The 17,207-nt window shown below is 32.6% G+C and overlaps 1 protein-coding gene across 1 annotated transcript in view; it reads left to right on the forward strand.

Annotated features, from left to right (window-relative positions):
• Positions 1 to 17,207, forward strand: part of LOC143223374 (aminopeptidase O-like) — a 66,214-nt gene that overhangs the window by 20,661 nt on the left and 28,346 nt on the right. Inside the window, 8 exon segments of the mRNA XM_076451280.1 lie at positions 3,295 to 3,367; positions 4,332 to 4,453; positions 8,484 to 8,670; positions 9,226 to 9,332; positions 11,186 to 11,285; positions 12,014 to 12,121; positions 12,280 to 12,320; positions 13,410 to 13,473. Coding sequence (XP_076307395.1) covers positions 3,295 to 3,367; positions 4,332 to 4,453; positions 8,484 to 8,670; positions 9,226 to 9,332; positions 11,186 to 11,285; positions 12,014 to 12,121; positions 12,280 to 12,320; positions 13,410 to 13,473 — 802 coding nt within the window.

Below are 17,207 nucleotides of genomic sequence, written 5' to 3' on the forward strand. Positions count from 1 at the left end.
ATGCTTGGGGTTTGGACAAAAAGGATGTAGAAAGGGTAGTTTTGACATCTTCATGTGTTCCAAGCTCTTTTCCATCAAGATAGTTCTGCAAACTTTGGAATATATGATAATTAGATGGGGTAAGGTCTGGAGAATAAGGAGGATTGAAAGTTTTTCCCAGTTTAGCTCTTTAATCTTTGCAGATGAGATCATTGCTGTATGGGGCTGTGCATTATCCTGGTGTAACACAACACCTTTACGATTGATCAAAGCAAGCCACTTTTCTTTCAGTGCAACATTCAAGTGCTCTAACTGCTGACAACAGAAGCCTGATGTAATTGTTACACTGAGCGGCAGCAACTCAAAGTGGATCACACCAACAATATCCCACTAAACGCTTAATAAGACTTTTTATAACATATCCATTTTTTATCTCCAGCCACTAACCTCTCCAAAAAATATGAGTTACATGTATGATAGTGCAGAGAAGTGCAAATGTTCACTATTGCTCTGAGATTGGCTTCTGTCAAATCATGGGGGACCCATTTTCTAAGTTTTGACACCTTTTAAAGCTGTTGCAGATGATGATAAACCGTTGAATGGGTTGAATTAAGCTTCTGTGCTAGTTCTTCAACTGTTACAGCACAATCTTCATCAAGTGCAGCCAGCAGCAAGTCATCATTAAATTTAACAGGACAACCTGAACATGGCACAACACTTAAGCTGGAGTTACCTGATCTGTACTTTGACATTTTTTTCATTGAGAAACTCTGTACCATAAATACCTTGAATGTTTCTATTGCCTTTTTTAAAGTCATAAAGCATTATATGCCTAATATGCTTCTCACACATCCATCTTCATAAGGGTTTATTTGATTAATGATGTGAGAAAATGGAGTTGGGCTAGTTTCTTTTATTTGCCTGAACATTTTTATACATGTCCTACTACATATTTTAGCCATTAAAGCCTTCTACAAAGACAGAAATGATGATGCACTTTCTGTGTTAAATTTTCTGGCATTACGTATGGGATGACCTGATACCTTCTTTTTGTGCTCAAGCTCCTTCACCATCTTCACTCTAGGATTCTAGCTCTGTAGTGCAGAGAGGAGAATAGTGTATCTGAAATTAACATCTTCCTTACCTGAACATGTATTTCAGATGGGTACTCACCTTTCTGCCCCATTCCAGCTTTTACCTTTCAATTTTGGTGTATTTAGTTTGCCTCATCAAGAATGAGCCTATATTCTTGTGCTGGTGCTTATGGGGATTACTTTATATGGAAGATGTGTCATCCTCATGTTGGTGGAGAACTATAGCACAACAATGATTGCATCATAGCTTTACACACTATGTAGGGGGGAACTTTGTGTAAGGTTTATAGAATGCATAGGAATTTACATGGCGGTAGATGTGAGATTATAGCTCTTTGTGATATAGTGAGGTATTTTAAATCAGTTTTTATAGAAGAGGATATTGAAAATTTACCACATTTTAAAAAGTGTGCAACTGAATTGGCATTCTCTTTATAATCTACAAGAAATCAATGGACTTGTGTTCCTTTGGATTGTAAATGTGCCAATATATGTCTTATATCTGAAAAAGGCTTGCAACTAGTCCCAGGAAATCATTGGCTTAACATCATATGTTTGTAAAATTTTTGAATTTATAATTAGATATGAAACTGTAAAGCATATGAAAGTAAAAAAAATTAATACTTTGAATCAACATGAGTTCAATTAGAAAGGTCATGTTTGACTAACCTATTAAAAACATTTGAGTTTTGGACTGGTGTTATGTATATGTATTGAGGCAATTTACCTTGCTTATAAAAAGGCTTTTCATCCTGTTTCTATACAGATGTTATTGATTAAAGCACATTATTATGGAATTTTAAGAAAGTGTGAAAATGGATCAGTAATTTTTTTTAAGTTATAGAACCATGGGGTGAGAGAAGAGTATTCAAAATAGATAAAAGTAATTAGTGACGTTCCTCAATGGACATTTTATTTTTAATGATGTTAATGATATTCCAAAAATTGTTATTTCTGTCATGAAAACATTTTCTGACAACAAAAGTCTGCAGAAAGAGGACAAATGATTTAATAGGGATTTGGACCAACTGCCTCTAATAGAGAAAAATGTCAGTTTAATTTTATGTGAAATAAGTGTGAGATTATGCATATGAGACAACAAGAGTTATTGATGAGTTGTTATAGAGTTGATAATTGAGAATGTCTCCTTTAAATGATACATCGAGTAGAAGGATTTTGGTCGGTGGATTATTGATTCTTTAAAGAAGGAGATTAGTAAAGCAACATAAAGAGCTTTGAAGGTACTAAGATGTGTAACAAATTTTAAATTTTCATCATGAGCTTATTTCACATTACATATAGAACTTACAATATACCTTTTTAGCAGAATGCATTAATACTATATTATGAGAATGATATTAATTTATTGAAAAGGGTTTAAGAAAGAGCTGCCAAACTAGTAGATAGTGTAAAATAAATGGAACATGAGTTAGAAGGAAAATAAATGTTTAATTGATAGTTTGTGTGAATTTTTGTTTTTGAATTAATAGATTATGGAAATAAACTACAACAGAGTTTAAAGAACTCTTCACTACTAAATGTCATATGTAAATGCCATAGTGTTTTAAGAAAATCTTAGAATCTTTTTGTATAATTCTGTTTATTTGTTTTTAAATAATGTCATCATACTTCCTTTAGCATTATTATAAGTGTATTATATCAATTTTGAAATGACAGTATCTTACTGTTAATTTACATAGTAACATTTAGATCCTTACTAAAGCACATTATCAACTTTCCTTTACATGTACTTTAATATGCAGGTATCATTATTTATAAGACACATGGTTTATTAAATTTGTTTTAGTCTTGTCTCAATGACACTATATTTAGACTTAAAATATTAAGCTTTGTGCACCTCTGTATTTTATACCTGTAATTAAAAAATTGCTAGATCTCTTGTCCATATTAAAACTTATTCTTTCCCTTCTTGTATGTAAGCTTAACATGAGAAGCTTAAGTTATTTCTCTCCTGTAATTTTACAAGCATTTCATTGATAATAGTACAGAGAAGTGTGATTTCAAATTCTGTTGTAATATATATAAAAAAATTACTTGATATTATTGTTGTGAGTGGTAAGTGTAAACAAATGTAAACTTACATTTTTTTGGAATGAAACTAAAACTAAAACACAATATCACTCAAATACTCACTATATTGACATAATGATCCACTTTACAAATAAGCTAATTTTTTTTTATAAAAGGCTTATTTTTTCAGGATAAAAGCTAAAGTGAAACAAGTACCATGTAAAATATATTCACCAGAGTCACTCTTGGAGAGAACATACAAGGTAAGTTTAGCTTGGCATGTTGTAGACTTGTTGATTTTAAAAGTTAATTAGATTATATAATAAGCCCCAAATAATTACATGTACAGAGATGCTGTTTAATTGTTGTTCTAAAGTAAAGAAACATATGTTGTACCAGTAGATGGCAGTATTTTATAGTGTATAATGCAGTTATGAGAAAAAAAAATTATAACCACAGCTATCAGTGATTTTCACTGGTATCTTCAAATTTCAAAACAAGTTTAGAATTTTAGAAAGGTACAATAGTAGATTTTGGTAAAATTTGATCAAGGTGTACAGGATAAGGAGAATAATCAAATTCAACAAAAAGATTATTTTAAATATATTTTAAAAGAATGTTTTGTTGGTGCTATTTCTTTCAATACCAAGGAAATTATACATCATAAATTCATCTGAAACAAAACATTTTTGTTAACATAAAATCAGTGTCTTAAGTATGTATGTATCTATATATGTGTGTGTATTGTACATTGTTTTATAGGTTGAGGATCCTTTATGAAACAAAAGTTTATAGTGCATACATTAAAAATAATACAGTTTGTGGGTGAACCATAATGTAATTTACAGGAATAAAGGGGAATAATACATATTCCATTGTTTATATGTGTTTACAGTTCATAGAATTTTACTTTACATTAAAATAGTTTTGTCTTAAAACATACTAGGATCTAGGTGTAATCTGTACACACTAAAAGTAAAGTAATAAAAAATTTGTTAATATATAAAAAGCAATTCTAGGTAAAGAGTTTTTATTAGAGTACACAGTGATTATCTCCAGGTAATTACATTAATAAATAGTAGTTTTCTCTTATTGTGCAGTTTTATTCATTTGAACTCTATAAAAATATTTTTCAGTAGAATTAATAAATAGTATTATCATTTAGAATTATTTGGAAAAGGTTTACAAATTTTTCCATCAAAACTAAGTTTGTTGTTTGTTATTTAGGAGTTTGGCCAGTATCTTCTCAAGTGTTTGAATGTAACTCAGCAACTTTTAGGAGTTTACCCTTTTATTAAATTGGATCTACTGCTGATGCCACAATGTTTTGGAAGCCTTGGAATGGCAAGGTATGGATTCTACATCTAAATTTTACAGTGTATTTTTAATTTCCCTGAAATACTGCCTATGGTGAAATGCATGTCCAAACTGTTTAATAAAAAGTTGTTCAATATTCTGGTCTGAGAAAATTCGTACTCTTCATGGAAATGTGTATCAGTGTGCCTATACAGTTATGGCTATGTGAAATTTTGCTATAGAAAATACTTTTATTTATACAAGTAAGTGTGAATATTTTCATTAAAGTTTTGAATCTTGAAAACCTACATTTGCTCTTGTTTTTCCTTTCATGAAACTTGATTTGTGAGAACAACTGGCCACATTATAGCATCAGGATCAAAGAGCAGCTCAGTGATATGGCCAAAACCTTATTGTTTGTATTGTGCCATAGTGGTTTGGAGCAGTTTCATACAAGTCAAAAGCACATAGTCATTGAATTACTTGACAGATTTTTGTCACAAGAGATCAAAATTTGCACATCATATTTACAATTGTCATGACCCCTATTGTATATATTTAAACAACCTAACATAAATCTCTTGATAATTCCTTGTCACAATGTTTTTGCTGCATCAACTATTGTTATTAACTTTCTCCAATGGTGCTCAGCTCATCATTGTGAGTTTCCATGATAGTTAGATATTCAATGTGATTTATCTGTTCTATAGATATGGTAAGATTCTCTTGGGAAGTTTTCTTTTTAAAAGGTTACAAATTTTTATTTACTATACTTATGACAACATATCTGATTTGGTTGAATTTAATGTTTTTTTTTTTTGTATTTGATAAACAACTTTTTAGGACAGTTTTATTTCTTAGCTCTTTCATTGTTTAATTCTATAAGTACCAGTATTGTTTTTTATCACATTTTTTTTAAATATTGAAAGTTTCTGTTGTGGATTAGTGAACAATAAACACTTAAAATTTAACCATTATATTTTGTAGTAAAATATTTTAGACCTGAGAATATGCAATGCTAATGGAATATTTGTGTCAAATGAGTTTGACACAATTATAAATTAAGTACAAGATGCTAGTAAGGTTGGTTAGTGATTAAAATGCTATATAATATGAGAAATATGAGCAGCAGTTTTTTTGTGTGAAAAGCAAAAGTATCTGAACATGATACAGATAATAGCATGGTCTTTTACAATATGTGTAAATTTCCTTCTTACAAAATTACTAATAGGAAATTAATATTTTTTATTAGTCCAGCATATCCCAAACTTTCTCAGTTCATGGTGCCCTTAGTGTCTCGGCAATTCTTTCATGACACCCATAGGCAAAAAAACATAATAGTTCTGTTTATTAAGTAGTTAGGTTCAAACAACTTAATACTTAATAAGTATTTATGCCCTAACAACTTAGTAGCTATTTGAAAGAATAATACATGTAAATTGAAAATAAAAACAATATTTTTATTTCATTTTTAAATAATGACAATTACTAATGGGATGTGTGTGCCTGTTGGGCACTGCACAGCTTCTCAAAACTTAGAATCAGATTAGACACCACCACCTTTATTTCCTGTTCAACACTGATGATCAAGCAGTACTTGCTTTTTATCACAGTAACTGCTGAAAATCCAGCTTCGCAGATACATGGTGTCCCAAATGAAATTAGGATTTGCTGAGCCTTAGCATTAGCAGCAAATATTCATCTCTTACTGATATCCAAAACACAGTTATTTTTTTGCTGCCAAATTTTGTTTTTAAAGTCTTGTCACAAGACAGCTCAATAAGATTTTTTTCTTCTGCAGAGGCAAATTGAGATGGGGCCTTTACCTTGAATGGGTCTTGGATCCATGCAAATTTCTCCATATTGTCTGGAAAGTAATTTTCACACCAGTCACTGAGCTGTGTTAGGTGCTCCTCAGAAACAGATTTTAGTTTGTGGATCAAATCATTGGATGTAACAAACTGCTGCAACAGAGGAAAGCAGTCTTTGCCACCATCTTAATTCATTTTTCTTTTCTGTAGTAGTAACTTTTTCTGAAAGCTGAACCTTCTCTGCAAGTTTCAGAATGTGCATGTTGCTTCCATGCAGAGAGAGATTTAACACATTCAGTTTTTGAAAGATATCACACAGGTATGCTAATGTTAACAAAAAATCAGTATCCAAGAAGTTTTTAGCATGTTTGTGTTCTTCTTCTATGAGATAAGAGTGGAGTTCCTGTTGCAATTTGAACACACGGGACAGCATATTCCCACAGGAGAGCCATTGCAAACTACAATAATGTAACAAAGATGTGTGCTCAGATCCCATATCATCACACAGTTTTTAGAAATAAAATCACCTTCTATGGCTAAGTTTTTATAAATTTCACCACTTTCAACACCCTTTCCAGAACTAGGTTCAGTGAAGGACTCAGGTGCTTTGATGCAAGGGCTTCCCTGTGGATTATGTAGTGGGTCCATAGTGCATCAAGAGCTTTGCTTCGTATAAGTGTCTGCAATCCTCCATAACCGTCGGACATAGAGCAACCACCATTGGTAGAAATGCCAATGCACTTAGTCCAGTCTAAGTTGTTTTCATGTTTTCACACATAAAAGTGTCAAGGATCTCAAACAAGTTTTGAGCCTTTGTACCTGCAGTGATACTTTTACAAAAGAGGTCTTCCTCAATTTTGTCACCATCCACAAACTGTGTGTAGCAAATCAAATGAGCATCCATATTACTATCCATCACCTCATCTAGGTGTAACCCGAATTCCTTCCATTTCATTTTTTCAATTAGCTGATCATTGAGATTTTTGGCTGTGTGTTGGTTTCTATGACAGATAGTATTGTTGGATAAAGGCACCTTTGAAAGCAGTCTTCCCACTGTTTCATCAACCATAATGTTCACTATATCCACTGCAGCCAGTAAAATCAGTTCTTCTGCGATGAGGTGAAGCTTTTTACATTTCACGACTCTATATGCCACCTTGTAGGATGTCAGCAAAGCATTGCTTGGTATTGATGCTTGTTGCAAAAATGTACCTCTTTGTTCTTTCAATTCTTTTAACTTTCTGGTAAAATAATCACGAGATTTGCTAGTGATGTTAGGATGATTGGTCTTTAAGTGGCATTTTAGTTTACTTGTAAGCATGCACTCTGGAGACAAAACGTTTAGACATAATACACACTGTAGGTACTCTTCATGATTGACATCTACTGAAGTAAAGGCAAAATCTAGATTAACTATCATCATATTTCCAATATTTTTATTTCTTCACAACTTTGCCACTGGTCTGTGGTTCACCATTCTTTTCTTCACTCCTACAAGTCTTATTAATGTTTAAAAATCTTTCCATTTTTATGCAGAAGGACTAAAAATCAACAAAATAATTCACTGAACATTGGTAGACCTCTCAGACACTTGACCACAAAACCATTCAGTGTTTTGATTACTGACAGACCCAGAGAGTTGACAGGTATTTATATGCAAAATCTAAAAAATGAAAAAGTTCGAAAGGTTACTGGTATAGCTAAAAGTACAAGTAAACATAATCATATCTCAAACAGTCGAGAACATCATTGAAAGGAATGTAGCGTGATCTAATGTTAAAATTGTGAACCACCTTGAGCTAGTAGTTCACACAGTGTCCAACAGATGTTGATGTTGCTGTGTTTGCCTCAAAAATTTAAAATCCCTCTCATCGCCCCTGCCGCGGTGCACAGTTTGGGAACTGCTGTGTTTGTCTGATGCTATTTAACTTTAAAGTATATCAATTTATACCTCTTTTCATTTGGTAGTTTTGCTGAGTATGTCACATTTTATGAAGTAATACACATTAGATATTAAGTTATGTCTCTTCAAACGTGTACAGGCTACTAGTTTAAGCATGTAATTTTTTCTTATTTACTCATTAATAATTATAAGAAAATTTACAGGGACAAGTCTGTTGTGTAATTTTTACGTGTAGTTAGATGTGTGTAGTAATTAAGTTTTGCATATGTTTTTTATTATTCATGGTTATTTAGAATAATTTCAACGAGCTGTATTAGAATAAATAAGTTTAGGTTTAGTTTGATGCTTCCTTTTCTTTCCATTTTACAGTCCAAACTTGATTTTCCTTTCTCAGTCCTTATTGGCTGGAGATGGAAGCATGTGCAGCAGGCTAGCACATGAAATTGCACACTGCTGGTTTGGACTTCTGATTGGAGCTTTTGATTGGACAGAGGAATGGATTAGTGAGGGTTTTGCCACATTTCTAGAAGACATACTTCATGCACTGGTACTTCAAGTAAGACAGTACATCAGCATGTTCCTTTATGTTATTAAAATGTTCTAGGTTTGTGTGTCTGAACTTTAAATACTGTAGTTTTTGTAATATTACATATGTGTATATACTTTTATTTAAATAAACTAAGTATGATACATAAAATTATTAACATATGAAGTTTTTATAGTAATGATTTAAGGGATTTCATTTTAAAGCTTCCTCTTTAATAATTATTTCAGTTTGAAAGGATTTGCAAAATGCATTTATTTTTTTGAAAGTAAATCGTGCAAAACTTAGTATTGTTTTGTCATAAATTAACTGAAGCTTTTCATGGTTTTCAAATGACATTTTATAAAAACTCTGGCCATGAAAGAAATCTCTACCTCTATTTGTCATACATTATCTGTCAAATACACTTTCAAAATATAAACGGGGATTCATTATCATTCTTAATATTTTATAGTTTATATTCTTGAAATATTTAAAAGTCTTGTATATATATTCTTCTGAAGCTTTGTTTTTGTTTGCTTGTACTGTTGTTTATAGGCTTATTTGGTGCTATTTTATTTGCTGTAGTTGAGAGAAGAGGAACAAAAAGAACAAAATGAACTAAAATATGCTCTGCGGTTACGAATACTGAAGGCAGAGTTGATGAATACTGAGGAGGATCTCCAAACTCTTAGGTAGATCTAACGTAAAACGTATCGTATTATAAATTGTGTGTAACCAATTCCATACTTGCTGTAAGGATTTAAAACAGATTCAGAGAGTAAACATCTGTAAAGAAAAACAAAAAACAAAATTATTGTTCTTGTAATGTATAAATACAAGTGTATGTGCTACTTACATCTGACAGCCCCAAAATTTTCCAGTGCTACGTCATGAAAATAGTATCACACTTAATCTTTCTATACTTGAAAATAAAATTGAATGGTGTGTAAGATATTATGAATATATTACAGAAGCTTCATCTTTGCATTTAATGTATTTTTTTGTAGCTAGTGAACTTCGAACTTGTAAAACATTAATTAAAGGGAAATTATGTGCTCTAGACCTAAAAACATTAAATTTTAAACTGTAGGTTATTGCTACATTTTCTGACATTTATTCAATGTTAGTCATAATCTGAAGTCAGCAGCTGTGAAACAGAAGGTGGGTTATTTTGTAATTTGCTGAGGTGTTTGTTACAAATATAGGCAGCAAAAGAAAATTCATCAGTCAAGTACAGTTTCATACTAAATTCACTGAAGTCAGTAATAAACTGGTAAAGGTTATGCAGGAAAATTGAAACACTTGATTTTACTGAGTTTTATAACTGTTAAACATGACATAGGTATGCTGAAAAGTGATTTTGCTGAGATTAGTAACCAATAAAACAATTATACAGGAAAGTATGAATCACTAATGATTTCAGTGAGATTCAGAACTGTTAACTCTCTCTGTAGCAAGGACAAACATGGTGTGATCTTTTAGAGTTACATTCAAAATATAGTTAAAGAACTCCATCATCAATATAATAAAATATATATTATAATCATATAATAATTAATAATTCAAATTTTTATTTACCTAAGCTTTAATTTCTTAATTTAAAAAGGAATTATTTAAAATTTTTGTCTTTTACTTTTCTGTATCACCTAATTTGTCTATGCTCTGAGTTCCCCCCTCTAGATTTTATATTTTCAATGATATGGCCTTCAAAGTGTCCAAACAGTTAGAAACACACACTATATGTAATTACAAGCAAGAATTCAAAATTGACCTTTTTGCTTTCTCAGTTTGCTGACATATCAATAAAAATATAAAATCCAGCAGAGAAACCCCTCTCATTTGTATTATTCTTTCAAGAAAAGTACATAAACATATGTACAATGGTCATGTTTATAAATGATTAAAAGAGCTAATTCTTTTTTGTATAAATGTCAAGGTTCCTCTTTTTGATTTATACCTGTAAAGTGATTGAAATTCTTTGGTTCCCGAGGCCTGTTCTCTGTTTTCAACATTTAAAGAACTTTTTAAATCTATTTATAGCTTACTTTAAAAGTCGTATAAGTTATAGTGTTTAGTTTTTGGACATTTTATTATAGTGAATGATACAAGATTTTGTGCTCCAAAATCCATTTCTTAGAAACTCTATTAACTATTTTCTGCACTACCAGCTTAGGAAAAAAAAAATATATTAGGGTTACTTAAACCATGGCTTCCAAAAGCAAAAGGCATCAACACAGAAGCAAGTCCTAAATATATATATATATATATATATATTATTTATTATCATCTATCTTTAACCAAAGTAACTAAAGTATAAATATTATAAACTTTTTTATTTTACCTGAACAAAACATTTAAAACACAAAATTACACTAGCACAATTGTATGATTTCCTCTAAACATAAAATTTAACACTTAAATTTTATTGAAAATAAGAAAGATAAAAATGATGTTACTTATTTCATGTTTTCCAATTGTGTTTATTTCCCTGTCTAGATTAACAATTATTAAAGAACTACTAGCTATAAAATATTGTTTTTTTTAGAATGAATAGCAAACTGCAAAGTGAAGAAAAAACTGGAGGAAGTTTTGTGAAGAATGCAATGAATCCATATAAAACTTTCATTCAGGTTCATTACTTGAAGGTAAACTGTATTTTGAATTTTAATGTTTAGCCCCAAAGCTAAAGCTTTATAAGCTATTTTGATAAAAACAAAAGGTGTATGCAATAGAAAAAAACATTATGCTATTTTGTTAATGACTTTCTCAGAAATGAAAATAAGAGACTTCATGAGTAGATTTACTTGTTTGGTTTTAATATTTGTTTCAGTACATTATAATTTTTGAAAAACTTAGAAAATAAGTATTGAACTTCAACAAAACCTACCACTTTTACAAAACTTCAGACCTTTTGAAATGTTAATTATTAGTATTACATTAAAATCAAGATGTTCTGCTTTCTGTCAGACTAGACACATGATCTGAAGTGCCATGAATTTTATTATGCTATAGAGGGATTATTTTTTATTGTTATCCACTTTTTAAATGAAGTGTATGTAAGTTTTAAAAGATTTACATTTCTTTTAAATGATCATTACATTTATATCAAGTTATTGTAGTTTCATAAAGATTAATGAAGGTGCAATTCAGGATATAATTATTGATAATTTTTACTTGCAGATATAGTAGCCTTAGCTGTACTTATAACAAAATATTTTGAATAAAGTTATTATTTCCTTTGTAAAGCTTTTGAAATGCTATTTCCAAAATATATCGAACTCAATGTTTATCAGTTGAATTTTTTCTTTATGTGCTTAAACAGAGCTAGTCTTTAAATCAAAGTAATATAATTGTTATTCTATAATCACTACAGGGATATTTTCTTCTGCGTTATCTCTCTGGTTTGGTTGGCCTTAACAACTTCCTGAAATTTCTGCAGGATTTTGTTGAAAAGTTCCAACATCAACTTGTGCTGTCACAGGTAGCACAGTTAATTTTACATAGCTTGATACAGTCAGTTTTCTTCACTTCATGTGTTTTTCTTTCTTTCTATATAATGTTTGTAGCATGTTTAAAATTTGTTATAATTTGATCTGCTCAAAGTTTTTATGCCCTCTTATTTTTTATTTTAACCACTAGGAGGTCTTAATCTTTTTCTTCGAGTTCTTTCCTTATCTTGCGTAAGTAAACACATATTTTATTATCATTTTAAGATAGTTTTATACTAATATGAAAATAATTTAACATTCTAGTCAGTAGTGTAATGTATAGCATAACGAAGTAAATGGAAGTTAAATGTCTTTAATTTGAACTAAGTTACAGAGTCTATGGAACTTTGGTATCCATATATTAATGTGAGACAAAGGTTCTGGTTTCAAGCACCAGTCAGAGTACATTACCTTTCACCTATTTCAGATCTTTATAAGTGAAACACAAGACCAGCCTTTTGCATTATGCAATGTCAATTAACAAACAATTATGAATAATAATATAATAATCATGAATAATAATAATCATAAGTAAGTTTTATCTGTGAAAGTATGAGATAAACTTCTTGAAGATTATTATTAAGATTTCTTTAGCAGGTTGCAATATACAGGTGTTATGAGATAAAGTTGTTGAAGTATGTGATATTATTAAGATTTCATTGACAGGTTGTGATATACAGGTGATTATAAAAAAAAATGAAAGTTAGAAATGCCTTAATTGCTTGTCATAGGGATAATTAAATTTCACCAGGGATGCACTGAGATTCATAAGTTTAATTCAGAAAAGCTTCAACATGGTACGTGGGAAGGAATATGTAATTATCCAGGTAAAGAGTTGTCTGCTTGGAAGTTAGTCCTTTTAACCTTTCTAGCATAGCTTAATTTCCAAGCATTAGCATGAAATGGTCAGAGGGTTCTTATTCAAATTGCAGTTAGTTTTTCAGATCAGTAATTTATCTGTAAACACTTATAAATTAGTGTTTATATTCAGTGTCAGTGACAGATCTTACAGGTCCAATTTGTTCCAGAGATCAGGCTGCTCAAAATTGGGGTATTTTACAACAGGCCTCCAATTCAAATAGGGCTTCAAAAACACAAGTTATTGTTTAATAAAAATGGAAGAATATATTTTTATTTACTCTGAATATTTAACATCATACCTTTATAGGGGGTGTCTGCTGTTTGAAAGGCTAAGTTAAACTTAGATGTTACAGATAGGTTGAATGAAAATAAAAGGATGACATAATATTAGATTGATGAACAACTGGGTATTTGGTTTAGAGAGAAGAACTTGTCTCCTGAGGTGATAGCTAGCACCTGGCTAGATGCTCCAGGTTTACCATCAGTAAGTAAGTTTTCTAATGTTACCTAAAAACAAAGAAAAACATTTCAAGTAATTGTTTATAAAGAGACTGAAAAAACTTCAACATGATTAGTCAATGTTGTTTTAATTATCAAAATTATATTTTAGAAGAATAGTATAGAAGTGTATGATTAATGCACATTTTTTTAAATAACATTAGTTTTCAGCTGGATAACAGATTTGCAAAAGAGAGGCAAATATTTTGAGTTTTCTCAAGCAAACCCTTTGGTGTTGATTCCTGTATGTGGTGAGGATACCTCCTAGAGAAGGTTCTGTTCTTTCAGTTTATCTCCTCTAGGATCTAAACATTCACCCACATGTTTGCCAAGTGTGGTGATCTGTGAAGGGGAGGAGAGGGTCCTGATGGTTGAGGGGTCCAACCCTGACACACCACTTTGACCTTGAATTCCTGTAGATAGGCAGCCTTGGGGTGGCCCCCCAGGATCAATCAGTTGGTCCACTTGGGCTAGGGTGAAACAAGTACCAGTGTTGGATGTTCTTAATGGGTGTTGTGGACATTGCATCTGATAGTGTTTGGGTATAGTGCTAAAGAAACTGGTGTTGTTGCAGTCCTTGTTTGGCACTGCAGTGCATCCCCTCATAGGGCTCCATGGTGGGTGTGGTCAGTGAGCACTGAAACATTCTTTCTTTATTATGGATCCCCGAAATCAGATTAAAAAAATATAATAAACAAACAGACCATGGGTAAACAACCATGTCTTGAAGATTCTGAACAGCAATCTTCAACTTATTTAACACCTGTACCTCATTTTCTAATATTATATTCTTTATCAGACAAATCTATAGGGCAAATGTCTCCCTTTTTTATTCAAAAGGGACTAGAGGAACTTCCTGGCTTTCCTAAGTCAGTCAAAGAGCTTTGTTCTGGTGACATATTGGTGGAAACATCCATTCCTAACACAGTAAACTCCTCTTGCATTTGAAATATACGTATTGAGGTTACTCCCCATGTTACTTTAAATTCATCACAAGGAGTTATTGTTAAGAAAGATTTGAAGAACATCCCTGAGTCAGAGATCCTCACTGGTTTCTCCACCCAAAGAGTTTTTGCAGTGAGGCATATCTCCACTCACAAAGATGGAATTATGATGCTGGCCGGTGTCCTAATTTTGACATTTACATCATCACTTATACCTGCTACTTTTAAGGTTATCCATGTACAGGCATTTCCTCAAATCCATCTTCTTCAGCCCTGAGATGCAGATTAATCCATTGTTCACACCCTCAGTTACTGCATTCTTTGTACAATGAAAAAGATCTGCCCAATTGACCTAGGACAGGATCCATGCAGGTCAATAGACCTCCCTTGAATAAATAAAAAAGACACGGTCGAACACAGAAAAGCTGTTCACTCACTTTGCCTACACACAAGTAAAAATGGCTACTTTAATACAGTCAAGGTTTACGTTCTAATCTAGATGACATCAAACAACTGATTTATTATTACCATCCTGTATGTCTTTCTGTACAGGAAACATTTCTGAAATCTGCTAATACAGTCACCTTTTGGCAGTTTTCTTTGTACAGAAATGACAGACTGTGTGATGGACAAGTGCATGGAGGGGTGACACTGCTGGTTTATAAGCATGTGCCATTCGACACACTCTTGGAATAATTACACACACACACCTAGACAAACAACAAACAAACAACAAATTCCAAGATACAACAAACTACAAAACTTTATACTGCTGCATACCATATGTTCCCCAACATCAGTGAAAAGGTACCCAACAATTGGGAAAAGCATATAACAAAACACAACTTTCCAATAAACACCAAATTTATTCAAAAACCAGATACAAAACTAAAGTCCATACTATGTTAACTCTACACTGACAAACACAACACCAACATAATTTATAAAATACAATGCAATAACTGCCACGACTTCTATATTTGAGAAACAATCAGAAAAATGGAAACTAAATTCAAAGAACACGAAAAACATCTTCACATGTTTTGAACACTGCAAATCAAATAAACACAACATAACCATAGAAAACACCCAGACACTAAGTAGAGAAACAAATATAAAAAAACGTAAAATCAAAGAAGCCCTACTTATCTAACATCTAAAACCAAATTTAAACCAATATAAAGGAACACCTTTATACCTATACTAATTAACAACCTAATATCCACCTGCAATGCCCCTTACAGTCCGGTACCCATTTATACTCTTGTACCTAAGATATGTCTGGCAATGATCACATTCAAATTCTCTCTCTCTTAACCTGAAGACGACCTAGGAATGTCAAAATGTTGTTCTCTCCTTATCAGTAAAAGTGTTAATACTCATACCAGCCATTCTGAGATACACCCTTGGAGGCCGTAGCCATTCATGTTTCCTTGGGTCATACCATCACTGTTTGTTCTCTCTACCTGTCTCCTTAAGAGACCTATGATCAGTTTGACTTTGATGCACTCATTGAACATTTGCCATCTCCCTTTTTAATCCTGTGGAACTTTAATGGACATAATCTCCTCTGGAGAGGTGCTGATTTTGAGGGGAGGGGTTGCTCCATAGAGTGTATGCTCTTAGATCACAATCTTTCTCTCTTCAATACTGGTTCTTTTACTTATTTTCATGAGATTCACCCTTGGAGGCTGTAGCCATCTGTGTTTCCTTGGGTTGTGCCATCACTGTTTGTTCTCTCTACCTGTCTCTTTAAGAGACCTATGATCAGTTAGACTTTGATGCACTCATTGAACATTTGCCATCTCCATTTTTAATCCTGTGGAACTTTAATTGACATAATCTCCTCTGTAGAGGTGATGATTTTGAGGGGAGGGGTTGCTCCATAGAGTGTATGCTCTTAGATCACAATCTTTCTCTCTTCAATACTGGTTCTTTTACTTATCTTCATGCACCTAGTCAGTCTTTTGCTGCTTTTGATTTCTCAGTCTGATCCCCTTCACTATTCTCCCATTTATCATGGAGGGTTGACAGTAACTCACGTGGCAGTGATCATTTTCCTATCATTCTGAGAAAGACGCCATAGTCGATACCACCCAACTCGTATGCCCTGGTGGGAGCTGGATCAAGCCAACTGGCCCTCTTTCACTGCTCTTGTGGAACTTGATCCTGCCGTTGTCTGTATGCCATCAATGGACAGCTGTGTAGCAGCAGTGACAGACTGTATTATCCAGGCAGCTATTCAATGTATTCCTAAAACCTCAACACGTTTTCCATGGTCTCCTCGTCTGTGGTGGAAACCTGTCTGCTATGTGGCACAGAAAGTTCAAAATCAGACCTGGGATACATTTCATAGGTATTCCACACTTTCAAATTGCATTGTTCTTCAGCAGTCCCATGCACATGCTGACCTTTATATCACACATCAAGCAGCTACGAGTCAAATGTACAAGAGCACTGAACATCCTCTGTGTCCTCTCTTCCACCAGTTGGAGAGCAGATTGCTGTTCTATGCTAAAGATAATATTGTGCTCTTATTCTATCAAAATTAGATTATGTGTCTCTGATCTATAGCTCTGCCAGTATCTTGGCCTTGAAGATACTGGAACCTGTTTGTCATGAGGGACTTCAGCTCTGCTCCAGGGCTTTCCACACTTGCCCAGTCCTTAGCTTGTACACATGAACCACCTCTACACCTCTGCAATTTGCAACTGTCCCTACTCTATTCTTTGAAACTTCAGTCCTTACCAAAACATCCCACCTGGGATTGTTTTCC

This window comes from Tachypleus tridentatus, chromosome 8 (assembly GCF_004210375.1).
Source record: "Tachypleus tridentatus isolate NWPU-2018 chromosome 8, ASM421037v1, whole genome shotgun sequence".
NCBI lineage: Eukaryota > Metazoa > Arthropoda > Merostomata > Xiphosura > Limulidae > Tachypleus > Tachypleus tridentatus.